The sequence below is a fragment of the Lissotriton helveticus genome, chromosome 10, assembly GCF_964261635.1.
Source record: "Lissotriton helveticus chromosome 10, aLisHel1.1, whole genome shotgun sequence".
In the NCBI taxonomy this organism is placed as follows: Eukaryota; Metazoa; Chordata; class Amphibia; order Caudata; family Salamandridae; genus Lissotriton; species Lissotriton helveticus.
The window spans coordinates 385,697,624-385,721,254 of NC_136071.1; the positions used below are offsets into that span (position 1 = coordinate 385,697,624).

The 23,631-nt window shown below is 50.2% G+C and overlaps 1 protein-coding gene across 6 annotated transcripts in view; it reads right to left on the reverse strand.

Annotated features, from left to right (window-relative positions):
• Nucleotides 1-2,874: 2,874 nt before the first annotated feature.
• The window catches only part of ABCF2 (ATP binding cassette subfamily F member 2), a 526,550-nt gene continuing 505,793 nt past the window's right edge, over nucleotides 2,875-23,631 (reverse strand). For all 6 annotated transcript variants that reach the window (XM_078662784.1, XM_078662782.1, XM_078662785.1 and 3 more), the window contains exon 15: nucleotides 2,875-3,441. In XM_078662784.1, coding sequence (XP_078518910.1) covers nucleotides 3,316-3,441 — 126 coding nt within the window. In that variant the 3' untranslated portion in view covers nucleotides 2,875-3,315. The remainder of the gene's footprint in view (nucleotides 3,442-23,631) is intronic.

Below are 23,631 nucleotides of genomic sequence, written 5' to 3' on the forward strand. Positions count from 1 at the left end.
GATTTGAAGATACGCGAGAATTCAAAAGAAGATGCATCGCAGAGAACGGTACTACAATTACCATGGTCCTTAGGGACGATCCCGCTGGTGTATTAGCAGTGTGCGACCCCATTTTGGTGAATGTTTTTTAGGTGGCGGCTCTTGTCTAGAGGGGATCGAAGAAGTTTCTTCATGGAAATTAAGCTTCATCTCCAGGGTACAGGTTCCAATGGTGGAGGGACCCAGGGTTTGATTTCCCCTTGAGCAGGTTAATTAAGATGTGCTGCTGGTGAGCATCCACTTCTTGTTAAAGCTGCTCAAGGATAAGGCCCTTAGGCTCCTTCTCCTTCTCTGCCAGTGTCTTTGTGCCCTCAATGAGGAAGCAGTTTCAGAGCTGAATTCAGTCTGGGTGCAGAGCATAGCTTCAATGTTGAGGGAAGCTTAGGTGTCGACTGCCATTTGGACCAATGCAGTTTTTGGAGCAGATGAAGTTTTAGACGCTGATGGTGGTAGCTGGTGTATGCTTTGAAGCTCATGTGGCTTTTGATGGGTGGTCAGAAGCCCTGATGCTTTTGGAACCAATAGGTGCTTCAGTGTTGGAGCAGATGTCAGGGTGTGGCCATCTTTGATGGAAGGTTTGGCTCACCCCTCTGTTGGCTTTGATTGGTGCCAAGCAGACCCTGTCAGGGGCGGTGGCACATGTCAAATTTTGTCCTTGCCAACATTCTCGGGTCTTGAGGCCCTATTTCCACGAGAGCGGTGCTGTTTCAGCATTGGCATGGGCTTATGCATTACAAAAGGGGATGATGGACGGAGCGTTTGTATAAATCAAACACTCCCCTCCAGTCAACTGATCTGGGTTTAATCCATCACCATTCTTTAGTTCACTCAGCCACCCCAGTTCAGACATGGCTATATGCAAATCAGTCTGACCCTGTGCCTTATGGGAACAGTCCAGCCCGAACTGCCAAGCCATGTCTTCCCTGGACCGGAAACAAGCATCCTGGGACCAGTTTCGGATTCATAATCCTCATCAGCCGGGCTATCTTAAATCCAGTGGCCAAGTGAACAAGGGACTCACGTCTGAGCATACCCTGCCACACCTAGGGCGAACAAAGCGATACAAAAGGGGCTAAAGAATGGTGATGGATTAAACCCAGATCAGTTGACTGGGGGTGAGTGCTTGTATTGTCAACGCTCCGTCCATCATTTCCTTTGGTTTTTCTTTGTTCGCCATAGTTGGCAGGGTATGCTCAGACGTGAGTCCCTTGCTCACTTTGCCACTGGATTCAAGCAAGCCGGGCTGAAGAAGGCTTAAATGCCAGAAACCGGTCCTCGGTAGCTTGTTTCCGGTCCAGGGAAAGCATGGCTTGGCAGTTCGGGCTGGACTGTTCCCATAAGGCACAGGGTCAGACTGATTTGCATATAGCCATGTCTGAACTGGGGTGGCTGAGTGAACTAAAGAATGGTGATGGATTAAACCCAGATCAGTTGACTGGGGGTGAGTGCTTGTATTGTCAACGCTCCGTCCATCATTTCCTTTGGTTTTTCTATGGGCTTATGCATGTCATAAGTTGTACTCACAGTTCTCAGAGTAGTCTTCATCCAAGGGCAAGATTTTGATGTGGGCAACACCTCTTTCTCTTCATCTGATCACTGGTCTGTCCAATAGGGAACCCGGACGGTCCTGGTTCTTCCTCTTCATGGGCACCAAAGGAAAAGGTCTTTCACCTCCCAAATGATATCTGAGGTATCCCATATGTCTTCTGCTGCATGGTGCATGTTACCAGTGCTTCCTTCACTAGCAAAGACTTAATTGACCCGAATGGCTGGCACACTGGATAGCTCATGTTGTCATGGTCAGAAGACAGGCAGAGATTGCGACATGCTGGTTACTAGTCCACAGGCACTTAGTGCAGCACTGGGGGCAGTACTGGAACAGTGACCGTTAACCCCTTGACTGCAGCTTGAATTCCGCCGCGGGAGTTTTAATCGGAGGGCGGGGCTGCGTAGGCCAACGAACGAGCGTAGCACCAGCGAGGTAGTGCTCGCGACGGCCGTTGGTAGACAAGAGTACAGAACTTGTTAAACCACCCATGCTAGTTGCTGCATAGGATGCCTCTTGGAGAAGTCTTTCCGGCCGCCGAAGGGGCTAGGTTCCAAAGCCATTGGGGAACAACCGCTAAATAGAGTTCAATGACTTTCACTGGAGACGAACATATAGAATTGAGAAAGGACACCAAAAGGATTGGACAAAACCGTGCGTACTACACCGAAACTCAGAGCCTACTTGGTGCATGTCAGAACCCAATGGTGGGGAAAAAAAAACCAATATAATATGGAGCCGATGCCTATGCACTATGTTAGTCTAGAGGAGAAATCACACTGCATCTTATGACTCAAAGTCTTTTGAAGAGAACCAACTTGTAAATGCCCAAGCACAATACTAGATGGTAGAACTATGCAAAGCATGTGTATCTGCAGCCACACATGCTACAAACATAACATACACTCACAGACATATATACACAACACTAATCTGTCCAGAATAAAAAGCACATTTAAAGTGCCCTGGCTGGTGTGATGGTAGTACAAGAATCCTTCACCATAATATTTTCTTTTATTTTTGTGTGTTGGCAGGAGGTAGGTGCAGTAAGGCAACAGGATTCTGTAGGCAGCAGTATGACAAAAGTGTAAATTCCAATGCAAATTGTTTGAAGTTTGGAATGCGACCACATAGGTTAGTGAGAAATACGCAATTTCCATAGGTTGGGGTAAATGCAGAGTGTGTGATTACTGATGGAGCCCCATGGAGAAAATCAATAATACAAGGAAAAGAAAATCAACTGCGCTCATGGCCTACAATTAAAACCCAACTGAATTGCACAAGCAAGATAAGATTCAAAGAGGTTTTCTTTTTTCTTTATTCAACGGTCAATTGTTTCTCTTAACTTCTGAACAGTAATGTACATAGTTAAATAACACATTAAAACCAAAAGTCAGAGAGACACTCTGAAGTGCAGTTTTTGAAGTGAAGCAAAATATTAGTTTGGGAGATCTAATTCCCAACATGTTCACTAGATTCAGCAGTCTTATTCATTTCTGAGAGAAGTCAGGCGATGTTCCTGTAAAAAGGTTTATCCTGGTGAGGAGTAAGAGCGCAGGAGAGGAAATAGAGGATTACAGCAACAATGCTAACAGTCCTTTAGACAAGAAATCCAGATACACCGTTTTCAGAAGAGCTATGAATCTGGTTGCTCCAAGATAGTCCCATCAGTGTACAGGCATTCTGATCCTGCTCCATCAATGCATTGTTTCCAGCTTCCTCTCGGGGCTTCATGCCTTTTTGGAAAGTGGCTCTTCTCGAACCAATTTGGACTTCAAGTGATCTTTGTAAGAAAGGATATCCCCTTTCCACTTGGTGATGGTCTGTTTCTCACACACCCAGATCTCTTGTGCAACCTGCCGAAAGAACAACAACATTCAGTAACAACATACCAAAGGCAGTAGTACAAGCAGAACAACTGTCATTCAAGACCCACATAAAACCCTGTCGCTTACACCCTAAATAGCCATATTACGACACAGAGCAAGGGTTAGAAAACAATAAAAGCACCTTCCTCCCTCGTTATTTGACCGGGATGTGTATGTGGCGCAAACGTGGCCCAGAGGACCAGCAGAGGTCTTAAATATGAACACATACCAGCAAAGGTCTTAAATATGAGCAGTCACCTCAATCAGGAGTGTAAGGTTTTAAGATGGTGATCAGTTATTTATATATTTCTTAAAGTAATTCTAAAGATGCTCAGAGTTAAAATACTTCAGATTTACTGCCAACTAATAGAAGTAGGCCGTTGCAGCAGGCATCGCTATCCTGCGGGGTGTAAAGAGACTGATGTTTGAAATGAAAAAGTCCTATGCCGCCTGAGCTATTTTAGAATAGGTCTATCCCCATCAAGGGCATGCTGACTACTGTATGCATTAGGGGCACTATACCAGTCTAAACCTTGCAATTTCTTCTTCAATCACTTTCTGGGAACAAGAGGGGACAAGGATGTTATTTCTAGTCATAGCCAAAATACAAAAGTTCTGAAAACTACATGATCAAGTCAATGTTTAATTATTATTCTACCAGTGCTGCTAATCTTCTAGCCTAGGACAGTCGCATATCCTGCCAGAAAAACCCATGCAGAAATATGTAGTTGCCACAGTGAATAAACTTGGCTACTGAGTGATAGACAAAAAGAGTGAGGGTCAAGTCATCGTATATAACTCAGAACCCAGAGATGAAAAACATCCTATTAACAACGGTTACCAGTCTATAATTGTAGGTTATAGTCCCGTAAATCAGCTGCCGCTGGTTTCAATAGTTATGTTGGGGTAGATGAATTAAAGGTGAGCCACACACACCATACCATAACCTGACAGCCCTCTGCACTGTTGCAACTTGTGTCCTACCTTCCTCCACCAAATCACCCTCTGGCCATCACACCCATCTACAAAGAAAGCGGTCATCCGGACACCCCCTCCCAAATTAAAAAGAAAAGAGTACCTGGTGGTCCGATAAACACCCTCTCCACTATCTGCATTTACGTATCCCTTCCTTACCAAACTTTTGTGCCTATTCAACCCTTTTCAATACACCACACGACCACCCCAATTATCCGAAAATACACCTTAACTTGCCATCTCTGCCTTCCTTTTCCCTTCATGCCAGAGGCTGTGCTCTCTGCTCTCTCTCCATCAGAGCAGAGGCAGCACTGCACTAAGAGCACTGTCACAGTAGCCTGGAATTTCTTTAAGACGCAGCAACAGTGGAAAAGAAGGAAAATGTTATTTAACTGTAAATATCTGTTTTTAGAGAGGTGGATTAATATGCTTTGCACACTCCTGCCATCTAGTGTTTGGGGCAGTTGTTGCAAGTAATTTATCTTCAAAGTAGAAGTTTTAATTTCAAGGTGACTTATGATCCCTTCCCAAAACCCACAATGCTCAAGGTAAGACTCCACCATTAGACTGTTTCTCTACCCTATAGGGTGAGTGAAAGCCAGTGAAGTGAAGCAGACCGTGTAGGCCTACAGTGCCTTGAGAAAGAATTAAGAGAGGATGTGCTTTTACGAGAAAACATTGAAACATGTGTGCATCCGAGGAGGAGAGTGGGCATGTGAATCTACAGCACTAAAAGCAGACAATAACTTGTAGGTAACATTTTCCGTATGTAGCATGTGACGTGGTAGAGGATATGCTTTGTACAACCCGAAAAGCAGTGCTCTCACCTTAAGCAGTGGCTTGTGAGCAGGTGAGGCAGACGTTTAGAATAATGTTCCACAAACTGTTTTTGTTCAACCTGTATTTAGTGGATATGACTGTCTACACAGTAATGCTTTGTAAAAGTTTGAAATGTACAACATGTAGCTGCTTTGCAGGCAATAGCAGTGTATGCTCCCACAAAAGTTCATAGTGGCTCAATTTTCAATAGTGGCATCTGCTCAAGGCAGTGTGTACAGTCTATGTTTAGATTTGGTGTTAACAAATCTGAATACACCACATTATCCATCTTGTGTGCCGTGACTTGGAAATCGGGTTACCAAAGTGGAGTACAGCAAATGCACAAAAAGTTGTTTTGTGAATAGATTTGGTGCATGTGAGAAGTTGGGCTGGTATATGCTGTCCACTAATTAAAGTGGGCACCTTGCACCAGTCCAAACGACCCTTATGATGTAGGAGGTCAAAGATAACCTTTAGAAAGCTATCCTAGTGGTAGCTGTGGAGAGCATCCTTCAGGCTTAATCTTGAACGAATGTAAAGCAGCTTGGTTTACCAGAATATCACCTCCTGAATTAATCAAATGAACGGAGAACCACACAGTAGTTCTAAAAAAAAAAGGAAAATGCTACTTACCAGTATGCATCTGTTCTTGGCATGTAGAGCTGCAGATCACTACACTATGCATTAGATCGCCACCTGGTGTTGGGCTCGGATGATTGCATGTTTTTTTTTTCAAAAACTTTATTCGTGAATTTATTTTCATCACATATGAATACAGTGGTATCAAGAGACATGCAATACATCACGTTTTTCATTTTACTCCCAATCAGCAAATAGGGGACAACAACTCAGCCTCCGGGTTATGTCCATACAAATTTGAGCACATTATTAGAGTCTCCCGTTCGTATTAGGACGTGTCCCCATACCCACCCTTGCTCTCCCCAACTATCCCTCCCCCACCCATCCAACTCAGGTGTCTAATTCCTCCTAACTGTTCCATCTCAGCTCCCCAGCGCTGACCACTCTCTGCCAGGGTTATGTGATAGAAACTCTTAACCACCTCTGTCCTGCCTCAGTGCTTAGTACACACAGTCGTATTCCCCTCGGATCGCAGTGCGCTCAATTGCTCTGGGGCAGTAGCTGATTCATACTGTCTAGTTCGAGCAGCATAACCTCCCAATCCATTGCCATCGGGGTTTTCCGCCTCCCGCCTTCTTCCTCCTTTCTAAGGGCAACACATTCTGCTCTACCCCATTTCACTACGTTCGCCCGCCACATCTCCACCCTGGGTGCTCTCGGGGATTTCCACTGCATTGTAATCTTCCTGATCGCTATGAGTAGAGCTAAATCCACAAAGCGCAGTTTAGGTTTCAATGGTTTGGGGCGAGGGTGGGCTCCTACTAAGCAATACAATGCACTCTCCTTCACTCGTATCTGAGATACCTCTCTCACTATCCGGCAGACCTCCCGCCAGTACCTGCCCAGCTGCGGAGACGACCAAAGCATATGTAGGAGGCCAGCCTCATCCTCTCTACATCTCGGGCAATGATGGGGGGAGTCGGGGAACATCCTGTGGATCCTCTCCGGGGTGAGGTACGCCCTGTGGAGAATCATGGCTTGAATGAATTTAAATTTCACGTTTCGGGAAACTCTCCTTGGATGTTCCAGGGACACCCGCCAGGTTGTATCAGTAAAATCCTCCCCTGTGTCCTGTGTCCCGTGTCCATGTCTCTCTCAGGGTGTCAAGGGATAATGCAGCATGAGCTCTAATCCCGGTGTACAGCCATCTTACCAAGTGGCCGCCGGCCCCCATGTAGTGTACCAGGTGTACTAGTTTGTGTTGCTGTGGTTGGATGCGTTGCGGTGCCCAAGTCGTCCTGATAAAGTGAGATACAGTAGCATGCAATAAGTAGTGTCTGTCCGGAGTCCCAGTCACCTGCACGAAAGTGCGATGGTCTAACAGTAGGTTGTCCCCGAAGAAGCTACCCACCCCTTCGACCCCACCTGCCGTCAAGTCCCTAAGGGCGCATTTGGTAAGTCTTCCCTGCGGAGTTGGGATGCCTAACAACGGGATATTATCTGCGTATGGTTGTGCCGTAGACGTATAAGCCAACGCCTTCCGCCAGTAAAGAAGGGCAGTACGGAGCAGTGGGTGGCACTCTCGCGGAACTTTACTCTTAGGTAGTAGCAAGGCATGTAGGTCACCCCGGCCTATCCGGTCCATTGTCCATCCGATCTCATGGAGATTTCTCCCGGCTAGCCAATTAGACAACCATTGTAGTTGACTGGCGTAAAAATATCCTTGAAAGTCGGGGGCTCCCAGTCCCCCCTGGGAGGTGCTAAGTTGTAATTTACACAGACTGATCCGCCGTCTGCCCGACCCCCATATAAGGGTGATCAGTAAGGACTTGATGGTCACAAAGGTACGGTACGGGATACAGATAGGCAGGTTCACGAAGTAGTACAGTAAGCGTGGCAACATTACCATCTTTGCTATCGCAATTCGGCCCATGACTGATAAGGGGAGTGAGGTCCAAAAACCAATACTGCCACGGAGGCCGGCGATGGCCCTAGTAATATTACCATCCAGCTGGTCCTCCATCATTCTATATATGCGGATACCCAGGTATTTAAAACTGGATTGGGCTACCGGGATCGTGTGGGTGCCAAACAGTAGGGAGGGCGGACGAGGTCCTGCCCGGAAGTAAAATCCTACAGACTTGTCGGGTTTATGGCCAGGCCTGATACTATTTCAAACCGGCGGAAGGTGTCTGTAGCATCATATGGTCCGCCTCCAGGTCCCGGAGATATAACAACATGTCGTCCGCATATATGAATAGGAGATGGGACGCCCCCGCCACTGGTAAACCCAACACAGCTGCGTGTTTGCGAAGAGCAATGGCTAGAGGTTCCAGCGCTAACACAAACAGCAGTGGGGACAGGGGGCATCCCTGCCTGGTGCCCCGATGAACTGGGTATTCAGCCGACACATACCGCCCCGTTCTCGCCCTGTCCGTGGGATCGGTATACAGCAGCCTGATCCACCATAGCAACGGAGTCGGGAAACCAAAGCGGCGCAGGGATTCAATCATAAATGACCAAGAAAGCGAGTCAAACGCTTGTTTGAGATCTAACGCAATACATCCCGCTCGTGTCAGCTCCGCCGGCGACGCTGTCATTATGGCGTGCAGGCGTCTCGTGTTGAGGGAGGTACTGCGCCCCAGAAAGAACCCGCACTGGTCGCAGTGTATAAGTGCGGTCAGGTGGGGCTGGACGCGTAGGGCAATCGCTTTGCTCAGGATTTTATATTCCGTGGCCAACATGGATAGAGGCCTATAGTTTGCTAGCTCCAGGACGTCTCTACCCGGTTTAGGTATGGAAATCACTATGGCCTGCATGGTCGTGTGTGGCAGATAGCCCTTCTCGAAGGCTTCCCTGTAGATCTTTTCCAGAATCGGGACTAATGTGTCGGCATAGGTTGAATAGAACTCCACCGGGAGTCCATCCATGCCTGGCGTCTTGTTACTGTTTAGGTGTTTAATCGCAGCGCGTATTTCGTGTTGGGTAAAGGGTCCCTCAATCGTCTTTTGTACCTCTGCTGTCAGATGGGGAAAGGGGAGGTCCCGCATGAAGTCAGTGAGTCGTGTAGGATCTTCCGTCTCAGTTCGGTCGTTTAGGGCCTTTAAATGGTCATGGAATGCCCGGTTGATGTCAGATTGTGTACCTACCAGGTCGCCCGTTTGGTTACGGACTTGAGAAATGATCAGGGTGTCTGGCCGATCACGAACCAGTCGGGCTAACAGCGCTCCGGAGCGATCCGCCTCTGTGTGCTGTCTCATTAAGTAGGCTTTATGGTCAAGTGTGCGCAGTGTTTCCAATGTCTCTGCATGTATAATCTGTTGTTCTTGAAGAGCTTGTCTTTTCCCCGGGTCCTCACCTGCCTCCCGTTCAAGCCGCGTTAGTCGGTCCTCCACCTCACATAACTTTCGGTGTATCTCCTGCCTAGCGCCAACCAGCGTCCCAATCGCCACCCCCCGCAGTACCACTTTCATCGCATCCCAGACCACCAGGTTGGAGTATCCCAATTACTCTCCCAGTAGTGTGTCAGGGCCTCCAGTAGAGTTGCTCTGAACCGTGTGTCTTCCAAGTACTGTGGGTTGAGTCGCCATGTAGGAACTGGGGTCGGGACTCTGCCCCAGGAAATGGTGCATTTTAGGGGCCTATGATCTGAGAAGGTCTTTGCCAAGTATTCTGGGGCACTCATCAATGAAACCAGCACGTGGGAGCACAGGATTCGGTCAATACGTGTGTGTAGGTCATGTACGGGGGAGTAGAAGGAATATTCTTTGTGTGTGGGGTATACCTCTCGCCATACCTCACCCAATCTCCAGCCCTCCACCCATGTCTTGAAAAGGTCAGTAAGCTTAGCAGCGCCGGCAGCCTGTAGAGGTGGGTGTGACCTATATAGGGCCAGATCTAACACGGCATTCCAGTCTCCTCCGAGTACCCAGGGAATATCCGCCCACGAGGAGAGCGCCCTCCCGACCCTCTGCAGGAACGATTCCTGATCGTGGTTCGGGGTGTATATGCTGCCCAGGACGATCAGTTTGCCATCTAGGGTACCTTTGACTAGAATGTACCTTCCCTGCTTATCCGTCTTCCTTTCCACTTCAGTAAACGGTGTCCCGTGTCGTTCCCAGATAGTGGCCCCTCTGGAAAACGCCGAGTACGACGTGGAGTATATAGTCCCTCTCCATTTTTTCCTCAACTTCTGAGCCTCTGAGATCGTGAGGTGTGTTTCCTGCAGGAAGGCAATTTGTGTTTGCTGTCTAAGGAGGTAGGAGTGAACCCTGTGTCGTTTCTGCACTGCCCCTAGCCCACACACATTCCAGGTAATGACTTTGTACATTCCAGATCATTCAGCCATGGTCATTAAGTGGCGGAACCATTTTCGTCGATGGTCATGTTCTAAAAACACCGGGGAGCTGAACCCAGGAGAGTGCACCTTTAAATACATCCAACATAATCAAAACTAACTTGGCGCAGCCATAGAACTTAGCTGTGCCCAACATGGACAATAGAAACATAAGGAACCAAAGTCTTGTGCATTCGCCATAGGGGGGGTGGCCTAGCACAGAAGCGTTCATTTCGTTGCCAGTTCCGGTCCTCACCGGCTCAGAGGCCCGGCCGGGCGCTTGATGCATAGAAGAAAAGTTCAGAGTGGTAGACAGACAGTGTCTGTGGGTAATCAATAAGCGGCCTCAAGCCTTGCCCCGAGGTACCCAGTGCAAAGTCAGTGCTGGGGGGTGTGATGTATAGTGAGGGAAGAGTCGTTGCCTCTAGGCACACATATTACCCCCCTCCCCCATACACAGCTTCTCAAACATAGGCAGGCATCAGAAGCGCCAAATACAGCTGAAAAGGATACCGTATAATGACATCAGCAGAGGTGTCGGTCCTGGGTGTCACCCGACCTGTTAGTTGACCATGAGGTCGTCAGCGGCTCTTGGTGTGATCGTGGGAAAGAGCAACACACTGTTTTCGGAGTCTGAATGCACAGTGCTATTGTCAGAGTCCGTGGCTATTTTTGCCAAGTCCTCCCTGAAGGTGCCAGCGATCGAGAGAGCCGCAAGTTGATCTTCCTTCGGATGGTTTCGCAACGATCCACGCCCGGTGGCCCCCTTTCCTGATCCAGAGGAGGAGCGGCGGTCACCTCCCGAGCCCCTCTCCGACGTCCCCGCCTCCGCCTCCTGGGACGCCTCCCGACTGCCGTCCATGCCTATCACCTCCAGCCACTCCTCAGCGTCCTCAGGGCTCTCGAAAAAGTGAGACTTCTTCCCGTGGATAACTTTCAGGTGGGCGGGGAAGAGTAACTCTTATTTCAGCTGTGCGCTTCTCAGTTACTTCTTCACCTCCATATAAGAGGCCTGCTGTTTTTGTACCATGTTCGTATAATCCGGGTAGAGCGACACTCTTTGATTCTCGAAATGGATGGTGGATTTCTCACAAGCTTTCCTCAGGAGGACGTCCCTGTCCTGGTAATTAAGGATGCGGACAATGAGAGGGCGCCCGGGCCGAGGCTGACCCGTCGGGATCCTAGGCGCCCTTTCCACACAAGTATGGGGAGAGTCCGTCCGTCGCTACGTGTTCTCTGAACCACCTTTCCATGAACTCCTCAGCCCGCGGATCCTCACATTTCTCTGGCAGGCCGATCACCCTTATATTATTCCTTCGATTGCGTCCTTCCGCGTCTTCGACCCTCTCCATCAGCGCAGCGACCTGGCCCTGTATTTCCTGGATAGGCGTGCTGTGGTCAGCCACTGTTGGCGCAAGGTCGGTGAGCGTTAGCCCGTGGTCCTTAACTTTGTTCGCCAGATTGCAGTGGTCAGCTTTCAGGAGGGATAAGTAGGTCCCCAGTTGTTGCTCCAGCGCTTGTCGGGAATCCCGGATTTCCTGAAGGATGAGGTCCAGCTTGTCCGGCTGTTGAGTACTCTACATCGTCTGGTCAGCGAGGCCAGGGCCGCCGCACGCCCCCGCCTGTGGGCCGGATCCCGTCAGCTCCCCCGGGCCCTCCACGTTTCTCTGGCCCTTCCGGACCATGCTGTGCCTGACCTGTGGTTCTCAGCAGTTTGTAGGTATTCAGGCCCCGCCGGCGCCGCAGTACAGGCAGTATGCCTCCCTCTCCCCGCGCACCAGCTCCGATGGTCCCACGTCGGGGGCGCAGTCAGATAAAGAGCCCAGGAGCAGGAGGCTCCGGCCCCGGACAGGGTCTCCTCTCAGGGGGTCCAAACCCCCACAGGGGCTACACCAGGCAGCAGCACACTCTGTATCAGCGTCTCACCCAGTCTTTAGGCCAGTTCAGGAGGAAATGGTACAGGAGTGCAGCTCCCCACTGCGGGCACTGCCCAGATCCTGCACCCAATGGTTCTGGGCGGCGCTTATCCTTCACACGGCCCGCGGGCCCCCACGACCCCCCCAATGGGGCCGTTCCGCAGATTTCAGAAGGACCGAAGGGAGGGACAGGGCCTCGGGGGGGATTCACAAAGGTTGCCGCTCCGCGGTCCCAAAGCGCTCCTCCGACCGGCAGCCTCAAAATGGCGTCATCCCCTGGCCCATTGTCTCGCACTCGGTGCATGGGACCCAGCGCGCCTCTCCCCGTCCTCCTCACCGTGCTCCACAAACTTCCAGTGCCCGGCAGCTTCCGCAGGGGGCCGGCAGCCCTCGCCGCCGTCCACAGGGCTCAGGCTCCGCCCTCCACAAAGCCGGTGTCTATCCCCGGGCGGGCCTCAGGGTCCACAGGTCCGTTGCCGGGCCGCAGGGTCACTCCGCCTCCCGGCTTCTGGGGCCTGCGCCGCAACTCTCGGCGTGCCCTGGAGTCGGTCGTCACGGCGTTCTCCCTCGCCGCCGCTCAGGTGCTTGTACCCGGGTCGGGTGCTGCAGCGATTCCGCTCAGTTCAGCGGATAGATGGCACCCACAGGTCTGGTGATTCCGGAGAAAGCCCGGCCGGGCATGGAGCACTAGCGAAAGCAGTCTGCCATCGTGGCTGTTCGGCCACGCCCCCCCCGGATGATTGCATGTTGTTGTCGTCTTGGAAGAATTCTTTTGTAGTCACGAGATAGGTGACTCCTCCCTTGGACGATAGAGCGCATGGGCATCGGCTCCATCCTTAGATTGTTTTTTGCCATGATGGGAAATGGAGTTAGTAGAAGTAAAGAAAAGATGGCCATGCGTGTGCATCTAAGTAAGATAGAAACTGGAACAGATACAAGTCCCGGGGAGGCGGGAGGGCGTGTAGTGATCTGCAGCACCACATGCAAAGAACAGATGCATACTGGTAAGTAACATTTTCCGTTCGAGGCATATGAGCAGCAGATACTACACTATGCATTGATTGTGCAGCAGTGTCTCCCCTAGCGGTGGTCGCTTGTATCTGGGCAGTTGTTTGAAAAAAGAGTTTTAAGAACAGCTTGGCCTACTGCAGCTTGCTGCTTGGCTTGCACATCAACACAGTAGTGTTTAGTGAAGGTGTGTGTTGTAGACCATGTTGCTGCCTTGCATAGGTCTTCTAAGGGGATGCTACCTAAGAAAGCCATGGAGGCTCCAGCTTGCGTGTGGAGTGCGCTCTAGGAGGAACTGTTAATGTAGGTTTTGCTTTTTGATAGCAGACTTGTATGCATTTTACAATCCACCTTGCAATTCCACCCTTAGAGATGGGGTTGCCTTTATGAGGTGGAGAGAAAGATACAAATACTTGTTTTGTTTTTCGAAAATATTTAGTCCTATCTATATAGTAGAGAAGAGTGTAGAGAAGAGAGTGTGTAGAGCTCTTTCTGCTACAGAATCAGGGTTTTGGAAAAACACTGGTAACTCTACAGATTGGTTTAAATGAAAAGGACGAATGACTTTTGGAAGGAATTTAGGATTAGTTCTTAGAACCACTTTGTTACGATGTAGTTGTAAAAAAGGTTCTTGTATTGTGAAAGCCTGTATTTCACTTACTCTTCTAAGAGAGGTGATAGCAATAAGAAATCTGTTTTCCATGTGAGGAATTGCAGTTTACATTTGTGTAGAGGTTCAAAAGGGGGTCCCATGAGCCTTTTAAGAACCACGTTGAGGTTCCACACTGGAGAAGGTGGTAACCTGGGTGGAATGATTCTCTTTAATCCTTCCATAAATGCTTTAATTGCAGGTACTCTAAAAAGAGACAGATGTCTGTTTTGTAAATATGCCGCAATTGCTGCAAGGTGCAGGCGTATGAATGAATATGCCAAGTTACACCTTTGTAAATGTAAAAGGTAGCAAATGATATTCTGGATGGAAGCGTCCAGGGGATCAATGTGTGTATTGTTGCAGTAAATGGCAAATCTCTTCCATTTAGCAGCATAACAAGCTCTGGTAGTAGGTCTCCTGGCCTCTTTAATGATGTTCATACAGTCTGGTGGTAGGTTAAGATAACCAAACTCTAAAACTTCAGGAGCCAGATCGCCAAATTCAGTTGATTTGGGTCTGGATGTATGATGTCTCCATGGTTCTGTGTGAGCAGGGATGGAGTCAAAAAGTGGGGGTGGTGATGGACAGAGCATCTGAATTAAACAGAACACTCGTACCCAGTCAAAAGATCAGGGCTTGATCCATCACCGTTTTTTAGCTCACTGCACCATCCCAGCTCAGAACCTGGCTACATGCAAATTAGTCTGACCCTGGCCCAGTGCATCATGGGAAGAGGGCAGACCAAACTACCAAGCCAATTCTTTACTGGAAAGGAAACAAGCTTCTGGGGACCGGTTTCTGGCATTGCAGCCGTCTTCGGCCCGGCTTGCTTGAATCCTGATGGTGCAGTGAGCAAGGGACTCACATCTGAGTATACCCTGCCACACTTGTGGTGGCTAAAACGATTCAAAAAGTGGGGGTGGGGGCGTGGCCGGCGATCAACCAAGATGGCCGCGTTCTAGTGAGGCTCCGAGGGTGAGACAGTAGCCCAGCATTAATCCGGCCAGTTATCCTGCTTCGAAGTAACCCAGACTGTAGGACCCTGTAACGGAGGTGAATCAACGCGCAGCGGTCCCACTCCGAGCTCGCTACGACACTGGAGCCCGGAGCTGCGTCGTGCGAGAGCCCGTGGCCTACATCCGCGCCAGTAGCACCGGCCTAAATTTGAGAGGACTGCCGGAGGAGCGCCATTGACTGTCCTTGAGTGGGGGCGCGAGGCGGAGCTGAGACGCCTAGAGGCGGGTGAGTGGTGTCCCGACTGCCCCCTCCCCCCCGCCCGGCTTCGCCCCTCCGGCGAGCACACGAGCAGGGTAGCTGATCCCCTTCGCCGGAGGGCCTGTGATCTAGAGGCCGAGGGACCGCTATTAGCTCCGGGACCAGCCCCGGCCAGACCCGCGCCCTCGGCGGCTCGCTGCGGCACGCACGAGCGGAGAGAACTCCTGCTCCCACACCGGCGGCCGTAGCCCACGCCTGATTGAGGGCCCCCCCCCCCTGATAAGAATTGCCTATTCGACCATCGAAGGAGCCTGGGACTGGTGTCCACGAGGGGCGCCTTGATGACGTGGGAAGAGAGAGGCCTGATTTCCTTGCTTGGTGTCCTGACCCATACCACGGTGCACCCCCTCACCTACGCCAGTGTGACCCGAGGCTGCGCCCCCTCATTGACCCATAATCAGCGGCAGGGGTAATCGTGGGACCCAGCAGAGCAAATTGGATAAATTTGCCTACGCCAAAGACTTTCCCCCGCTGACGGAGCAAAAAAGGACCAGCACTAAGGGCGGCGCAGTCCTTGCCTTAACCCTGGAGGACATCATGGCGGCCCTGACTCAGGTCCAAACCACGGTTGGTTCAATCTCGACGGATGTCACTTCTGCGGGCGGACCTACAAAAGATGTCATCAAGGGTTTCAGCGGTGGAACAGGTCACTACGACCCTCACCTCAGACACGGCGTCGCTGCTAAAAAGGGTAGCGCAATTGGAGGATGACAACAAATTCCTAGTAGACAAGATGGACGACCAGGAAGGGCGCTCCAGGCGCAATAATATCCGCCTTATTGGTCTGCCGGAATCGGAAGGGGGGCCTGCCATGGACCTGTATGTGGAAGACCTCGTGAAGAATGTGCTGCAACCAAAAGGCCTCTCCAAGTTCTTCTCGGTGGAGCGGGCGCACAGGGTCCCGGGGGGGCGTCCACGCACCGGGGCACGTCCACGACCTGTTATAGCGCGCATATTCAACTTTAGGGATCGCGATGCCATCCTACAAACGGCGAGGATCGCGCCGCCCATACGGATACAGAACTCCGACGTCTTAATTTTCCCAGACTACACGACGGCGGTGGCGGCGAAACGGAGAAGTTTCATCGAGGTGAAGAAAACGTTGAGATCTCGTGAGTTGCCTTATTCCATGCTCTTCCCGGCGCGCCTCAGGGTGGTGGCTGATAAAAAAGACTTGGTTCTTTGATACGCCGGAGGAGGCACACGACTGGCTCGAGGGATGGAGACCGGCGGAAGGCTCTGGCAAACAGAACAGCAGGCGCAGAAGGCAGGGGCAAACAGACGAGCCTGACCTGACCGGACAAGAGGAGAAGGCCGAGCCCGACCCGGCTGGGGAATGACTCCTGCTGCCTTAAGGGAAGTACCTCTAATTTTGTGCTGTGAACTATAGCCGGTGAACCGAACTTTGTCTTAATGATGTTCACCTTCCTTGATATGCGACAGACTTTACAAATGAGCTAGAACTCTGGAACTGTTAGGGGCTGCTTGGTCCTCCTTGGACTTTCACCCCCCCTATGCTCTTGTAAGTAACGTTGTTTTTTGACGGGGATCGTAAGCACTCTGCTGAGTTGGGGTGGCGGGCAGTTTGGAGTCCGCGAAGCAGGGAGGGGGGAGGGAAGGGGGGTATGTTTTATGTTGTTAGTTATGTTTTCTGTTACTGCGATACACCGAATTACACTGAGCGGCATAATGTTTGGAACCACAGAAACGATTATTTGTCTAATTGCCACACTGATCCAAGATGATGGGGGTTGACGCACACACAGTTCCGCGGGGCGATGAGGGCTAGTATGACGCCATCTCTGTCGATACTCTCCTGGAATGTCCGGGGCCTGGGGGACAAAATCAAGCGGGGTCTGGTCCTGAAAAGCATTAAAAGGGAAGGGGCTGCAGTGATCCTCCTACAGGAGACGCACCTCACTGGCACAGCCACAAGAGCCATGGACAGATGGGGTTTTAAGATGATGGCCCACTCCGAGTTCACCTCTGGGTCCAGGGGAGTCGGCGTTCTAGTGAAGAAACAATTCCCCCTCCTCATACAGTCTACTAGGTCGGATACGGCGGGTAGATTTGCCGCACAGTGGGAGGGAAAACCAATTAACATCGTCTCCGTCTACATCCCACCTGCATTACAGGCGGTAGCCCTAACAGATCTTAGCACTTTCATACTTGGGCTCCCTGAGGGAGATTTGCTTCTCGGGGGCGATTTTAATTTGGTAGCTGATAGCCTAATGGATAGGGTCCCCCCCGAAATTGGCTCCAGCTGGCACAACACGACTGGAGGGCTTCCTGACTGCTATGGGACTACAACCCCCAGGACCAACAGTACACATACCACTCCAGCGTCCATAATACTCTCACCAGGCTTGACTATTTCCTTAGCTCACCGGGCGGTCCTGGTACTGTGTCCAAGGTAGAAATAAGGCCGCGCGGTATTTCCGATCACTCTCTACTACTGCTTACCTACACACATCAACCCACACGGCGTCGGATTTATCCAATCCGCGCTGCATACCTCCACATTCCTAAGATCAAGAAGGAGCTGAGGGTGGGAACCAAACAGTACTTCCGAGACAACGTGGGCTCGGTGTCCTCTGCTGCCCCTCTGTGGGAGGCCTACAAAACAGTGATTCGGGGGCATGCAATAGTCTACATTACAGCGCTTAGGCAGGAGGGGCGAGCGGAACTGTTAGCTCTGGAAACAGCGGTGGCTGGGGCTGAGGGGAGGCATGCGGCAGACCCAAACCCCACTACAGCGCACACTTTACAAATAGCACAACATCGTCATAAAACACACCTGACAGAGGAAGTCAAGCTGCAACTGTCTGCCACGCGACACAAAATTTACGAGATAGGCGACAAAGCAGGCAAGTTGCTGGCTTGGCTGGACAGACGTGACAGACGAGACAGAGGATAGCACAACTGACGATAGGGGGAGGTGACCCCATTAGAGATCCCAATACAATAGTACACGCGCTAGCTCGTCACTACGAAACTGTGTACGCGTCGGCGTCCAGGATCTCGGAGGACGAGGCATACACCTACATTAAAGATCTCAAAATGCCAGCACTGACAGAGGAGGAGGCTCAGGCCTTGGACGCAGACTTGACGACCGATGAGGTACAACTGGCGATTAAAGCCCTGCGGACGGGTAAGGCACTGGGACCCAATGGAATACCAGTTGACTTATATAAGCAACAGGCTGACACGCTTGCACCGCACTTGCTGCGTATGTTCGCGGAAAGCTTAGAGGCAGGGGAACTCCCGTTAGATCAACGCACGGCCACAATTGTGGCAATCTTAAAACCAGGAAAACCAGCTGACCACTGTACGTCATACCGCCCAATTTCCCTCATTAACGCAGAGGCTAAAATACTCGCGAAACTGTTGGCGCAACGCCTCACGTCCCATCTGCCCAAACTCATACATAAAGGAACACGGCGCTTAACTTACGCAGAGTACACGGTGCACTTGCGCGCGCGGAGTATCTATTAGAACCCGCGGTGATACTATCCCTCGACGCCCATATGGCGTTTGACACGGTCCACTGGCCCTTTTTATTTGCAGTACTACGTCACTTTGGTTTTGGCCCAAAGTTCTGCTCCTGGATCCGTCTGCTCTATGCAAGACCGATGGCGCATGTAGCCGCTAATGGCCACATCTCTGCAGACTTTCCGTTGTTTAGAGGCACGCGCCAGGGCTGCCCACTATCCCCATTATTGTTTGCCATGGTCCTTGAACCTCTGGCCGAATGGATAACGTGGGAGCCCACGATCAGTGGTATCCGCTGGACGGATGACTGGGAAGATAGAATCTCCCTCTACGCCGACGATGTTTTAATATATCTCACCTCTCCCAAGCGCTCGATTAACACACTACTAGATGTTTGCACAGCATACGGACGAGCTTCCGGCTATTCGATCAACTGGTCCAAGTCCACCATGTACATACTGCGCGGTCCCGCACCGCGCTTGCCGGACACCTGCCCGCTGCGGATCTCTGATGCCGGGTTTAAATACTTAGGGATACACGTTACAGCTGACCCTGCTGTTTTCCATACACACAACCTACAGCCCCCTCTTGCCCGCCTCAAGCGTGACATCCGACACTGGGAATCAATGCCGCTGACGCTGCTAGGTAAGGCGGCCCTGTTCAAAATGATGGCCCTGCCCTGCTTCCTCTACGTTCTAGAAAACACACCCTACCCTGTCCTCCCCGCGTACTTCAAAACCATCGCAGCGCACGTATCGGTGCTACTATGGGGCACTAAACCTGCCCGTATAGCGCAAGCCAAGCTCACGCGCGGCTGGTACGACGGAGGCATAGCGCTCCCAGACGTCAACCTTTACTATTGGGCGTCGCAGTTGAAGATTGTCAACCAATGGCTTCATCTCCCCCAGTCTGAACCAGCTCTAAAGGCAGACAGGGCACAGTTGGGGTTCTCTGGTATGCTGGCCCCCCTGTACGATAAAACATTAGTCACCACAAAGATCGGCCCACTACGTCACACACTCACAGTGTGGCATGCGGCGCTGAGCAGGTTGAAATGGCAAGGAGTGCTGAAACAGCTGACCCCGTTGTGGGACATAAAACAGCTGGGACGACTGAGGCACTCCAAGGGCTTCGACCGCTGGGATGCTATCGGCATCTCGACCATTGGAGATCTATGGCAGAAGGGGCAGGTGCTACCTTTCGAGACACTGCAACAGCAATATGATTTGGCGCTGACAGAACGTTTCAGGTACGCACAGGTGCGACATCCGTTGAAAACAGCGTTCAAGTCCGGAACGGATATCCCAGAGGCGTCCCCGCTCGAAGACAGGCTTCTGACTGACTTTATGCCTTCAAAGGCGACATCTCTAACCTACAGGAAACTGGTAAGCAACTTACCTGACCCTCTAGAGGCCCTGAGGGAGAAATGGACGCACGACTGTGGTGACATTGATTACTCAGAGTGGCAGGTGGCAACTTAGTCTCCGAAAGAAATAGGTGTCCCCCTCGCGTCTTCGCCTGGTACAACTCCGTATACTTCACATATCATACTACACGAGGGAAGCACTACACAAGATAAGGATTGCACACCCATACTGCCTGAGGGGATGTGGGGAAATAGGTAGCTTCTACTACACGATATGGGAATGCCCCCACATTGCACACTAGTGGGTTCAAGTGATGCGCACCATGTCTCAATCTGAGGAACTCTCCATACTGCCTGACCCCAAGCGATGCCTTTTAAACATTTGGGAACCCAACGATCTCACACGATATGGGCAGAACTGGTTGACACTAGGTATGATGGTAGCGAAACGAAATATAGTGCAGAAGTGGGGAGGGGGGATGTCGCCTTCAATATCGGCCTGGAGGCAAGATATGGACGCTGCGATGATTGCAGAACGGGCAGTGTTTCGAAATAGAGGTTGTCCCACGAAATGGAGTAGGGTCTGGGGGGCGTGGAATAAATACAGGGGGAACATTTGCGACCCACCTTCTGATACGGACAGCACTAGCTCTGATACGGAATAGAACTTTAAAACTTCGATTTTGGTTAACCACCCATGCTTTGATTTGTAAAACAGAATGCTCCTGTGTTAAAGATGTACTCTCGCATGTTTCTGTGGCCAAACTATGGTGCCTAACTTATTTTGTGTCTATATGTGACATTGTATCGCGTTGTTTAAAAATGCCAATAAAAATAATTTAAAAAAAAAAAGTGGGGGTGGTGATGGACAGAGCATCTGAATAAACAGAACACTCGTACCCAGTCAAAAGATCAGGGCCAGAAACCGGTCCCCGGAAGCTTGTTTCCTTTCCGGTAAAGAATTGGCTTGATAGTTTGGTCTGCCCTGTTCCCATGATGCACTGGGCCAGGGACAGACTAATTTGCATGTAGCCAGGTTCTGAACTGGATGGTGTAGTGAGCTAAAAAACAGTGATGGATCAAGCCCTGATCTTTTGACTGGGTATGAGGGTTCTGTTTAATTCAGATGCTCTGTCCATCACCACCCCCTTTTCTGAATCGTTTTGGCCACTATGGGAGTGGCAGGGTATGCTCAGACATGAGTCCCTTGCTCACTGCACCATCAGGATTCAAGCAAGCCGGGCCGAAGACGGCTGCAATGCCAGAAACCGGTCCCCGGAAGCTTGTTTCCTTTCCGGTAAAGAATTGGCTTGGTAGTTTGGTCTGCCCTCTTCCCATGATGCACTGGGCCAGGGACAGACTAATTTGCATGTAGCCAGGTTCTGAACTGGGATGGTGTAGTGAGCTAAAAAACGGTGATGGATCAAGCCCTGATCTTTTGACTGGGTATGAATGTTCTGTTTAATTCAGATGCTCTGTCCATCACCACCCCCTTTTCTGAATCAGGGATGGAGTCAGACATAGCTTTTGGTGTGGAACTAGAGAGAGTTCTAGCAGTGTGGTGAACCACGGTTGGCATGCCCATGTGGGAGCTACCATGATATATTTTAGAGACTGTTGTCTGAGCTTGCATACTACTAGTGGTGTGGGCAAAAAAGCGTACGCAAATCTGCCTGACCAGTTCATCCATATCGCATTACCCTTGGACAGCGGGTGTGGAAACCTGGCGGCGAAGGTTGGCCATTTTGCGTTTGTGTGTGGCGAACAGATCTATGTCTGGATGACCCCACTCGTGAAAGAATGGTTGAAGAACCTGCGGATGTGGTTCCCATTCGTGAATTTGTTGTGTCTGTCGACTCAACAGATCTGCTATCTGATTGTGAACTCCTGGAAGGTGCTCTGCCAACAGATATGTTTTTTTTAGAATGGCCCATCTCCAAATGCTCTGTGGGAGTTGGGACAGTTGTAGTGAGTGGTCCCCCCCCCTGTTTTTGTATGTAATACATGGCTGTCATGTTGTCCGTCCGGATCAAGACAGCTTTGTTCTGTACTTGTAATGTTTTGAGTGCTAAGAAAAATGCTAGCAGCTCTAGATGGTTGATATGGAAAAAATGTTGTTCACTGTTCCACTGTCCTGGAGTTGTATGGTGTAGGAGATGAGCTCCCCATCCCGTGAGGGATGCGTCTGCTGTAAGCACTAGTTGTGGAACAGGCTTGAGGAACGGCCGCCCCTTTGTCAAGTTTTTGATGTTCCACCACTGCAGAGAGCGATGTGTGCGGCTGTCTACCAACACCAGATCTGTTAGTTGTCCTTGTGCCTGGTTCCATTGCTGTGCTAGACATTCCCGTAACGAGCACATCTGCAGTCTTGTATATGGTACTATGAAGATGTAAGATGCCATCATGCCTATTAGTCTCATGAACATTCTGGCTTGCAGAGATTGTTGCTGTTGAAAGATTGCGACTAAAGCTTGAATGCTCTGTATCCTTGCTGGACTGGGATACGCTAGAGCAGTAGATGTATTTATTGTAGCCCCTAGATACTGATGTATGTGAGAGGGTTGGAGGTGCGACTTGGTGTAGTTTATTGTGAACCCTAAGTCGTGCAATGTCTGAATTGTCTGATGTGTGTGTTGGACACACTGATTGAATGACTTGGCTTTTATGAGCCAGTCGTCTAGATAAGGGAAGACATGTATTTGTTGTCTCCTGAGGTGTGCTGCTACTACTGCTAGGCACTTTGTGAATACTCGTGGTGCCGTTGTCACTCCGAACAGTACAAACCTGAGATACTTTCTGTGAGCAGGATGTATAGGAATGTGGAAGAAGGCGTCCTTTAGGTCTAGTGTCGTAAGGAAATCACCTTGTTGCAGCAGTGGAAGCACTTGTTGTAAAGAGATCATATGAAAATTATCTGATTGTATGTAATGATTGAGGGGCCTGAGGTCGAGAATTGGTCTTAGTGTCCCGTCCTTCTTGGGAATTAGAAAATACAGCGAGTAAACCCCTGTTCCTTGTTCTTGTAAAGGAAATATTTGTATTGCGTCCTTTTGTAGAAGTGACAGAACTTCTTGTTTGAGCAAAGTAAGGTGTTCTGTGGACATTGGACACTGCGTGGGTGGTATGTGTGGGGGGTTGCTGTAAGTTCTAGGCAGTAGCCATACTGGATAATCTGTCTTACCCACTTGTCTGTTGTGATGGAGTTCCAGACAGGCAGGAATTGCGTTAATCTGCCCCTCACAGGAGTGGAATGCTGTTGCGGAAGATGTTAGATTACTGTTGTTACCCCGACCTCTTCCCTTGTTGTTATTCCCTCTATATCCTCCTCTAAAATATCCGTTGTTAGAGGATGTTTGTGTGTTGGATTTGAAGGATGTTGTGTGGTCTGCACCGGTTTGTTTGGAGCTCCTTCTATAGAAGGAGCGACGAAAGGAACAACTAGTTTGTGTGGACTGTTTGAAAGCTTTATTCGAGGTATATACTCATAAAAGCACAACATACATTTAAAATACATGACAGTTAAAATATTTGTTCATATTTGTACTTATACATATTTCTAAAACAGTTGTGCAAGCTTTTACAATATTAAAATTAACACACATTTAACAGGAGTCAATTGCATTAGTGGGAATAGCCCTCTGCCTAATGGACCACGCCCACCCCAAATACTTAGCTATTCCAAGAACAATAGGCTCATCGGTGGAGGTACAGATGATTCTCAACGCCTCAACACCACTAGACGTCCCAAGATTTTTACTAA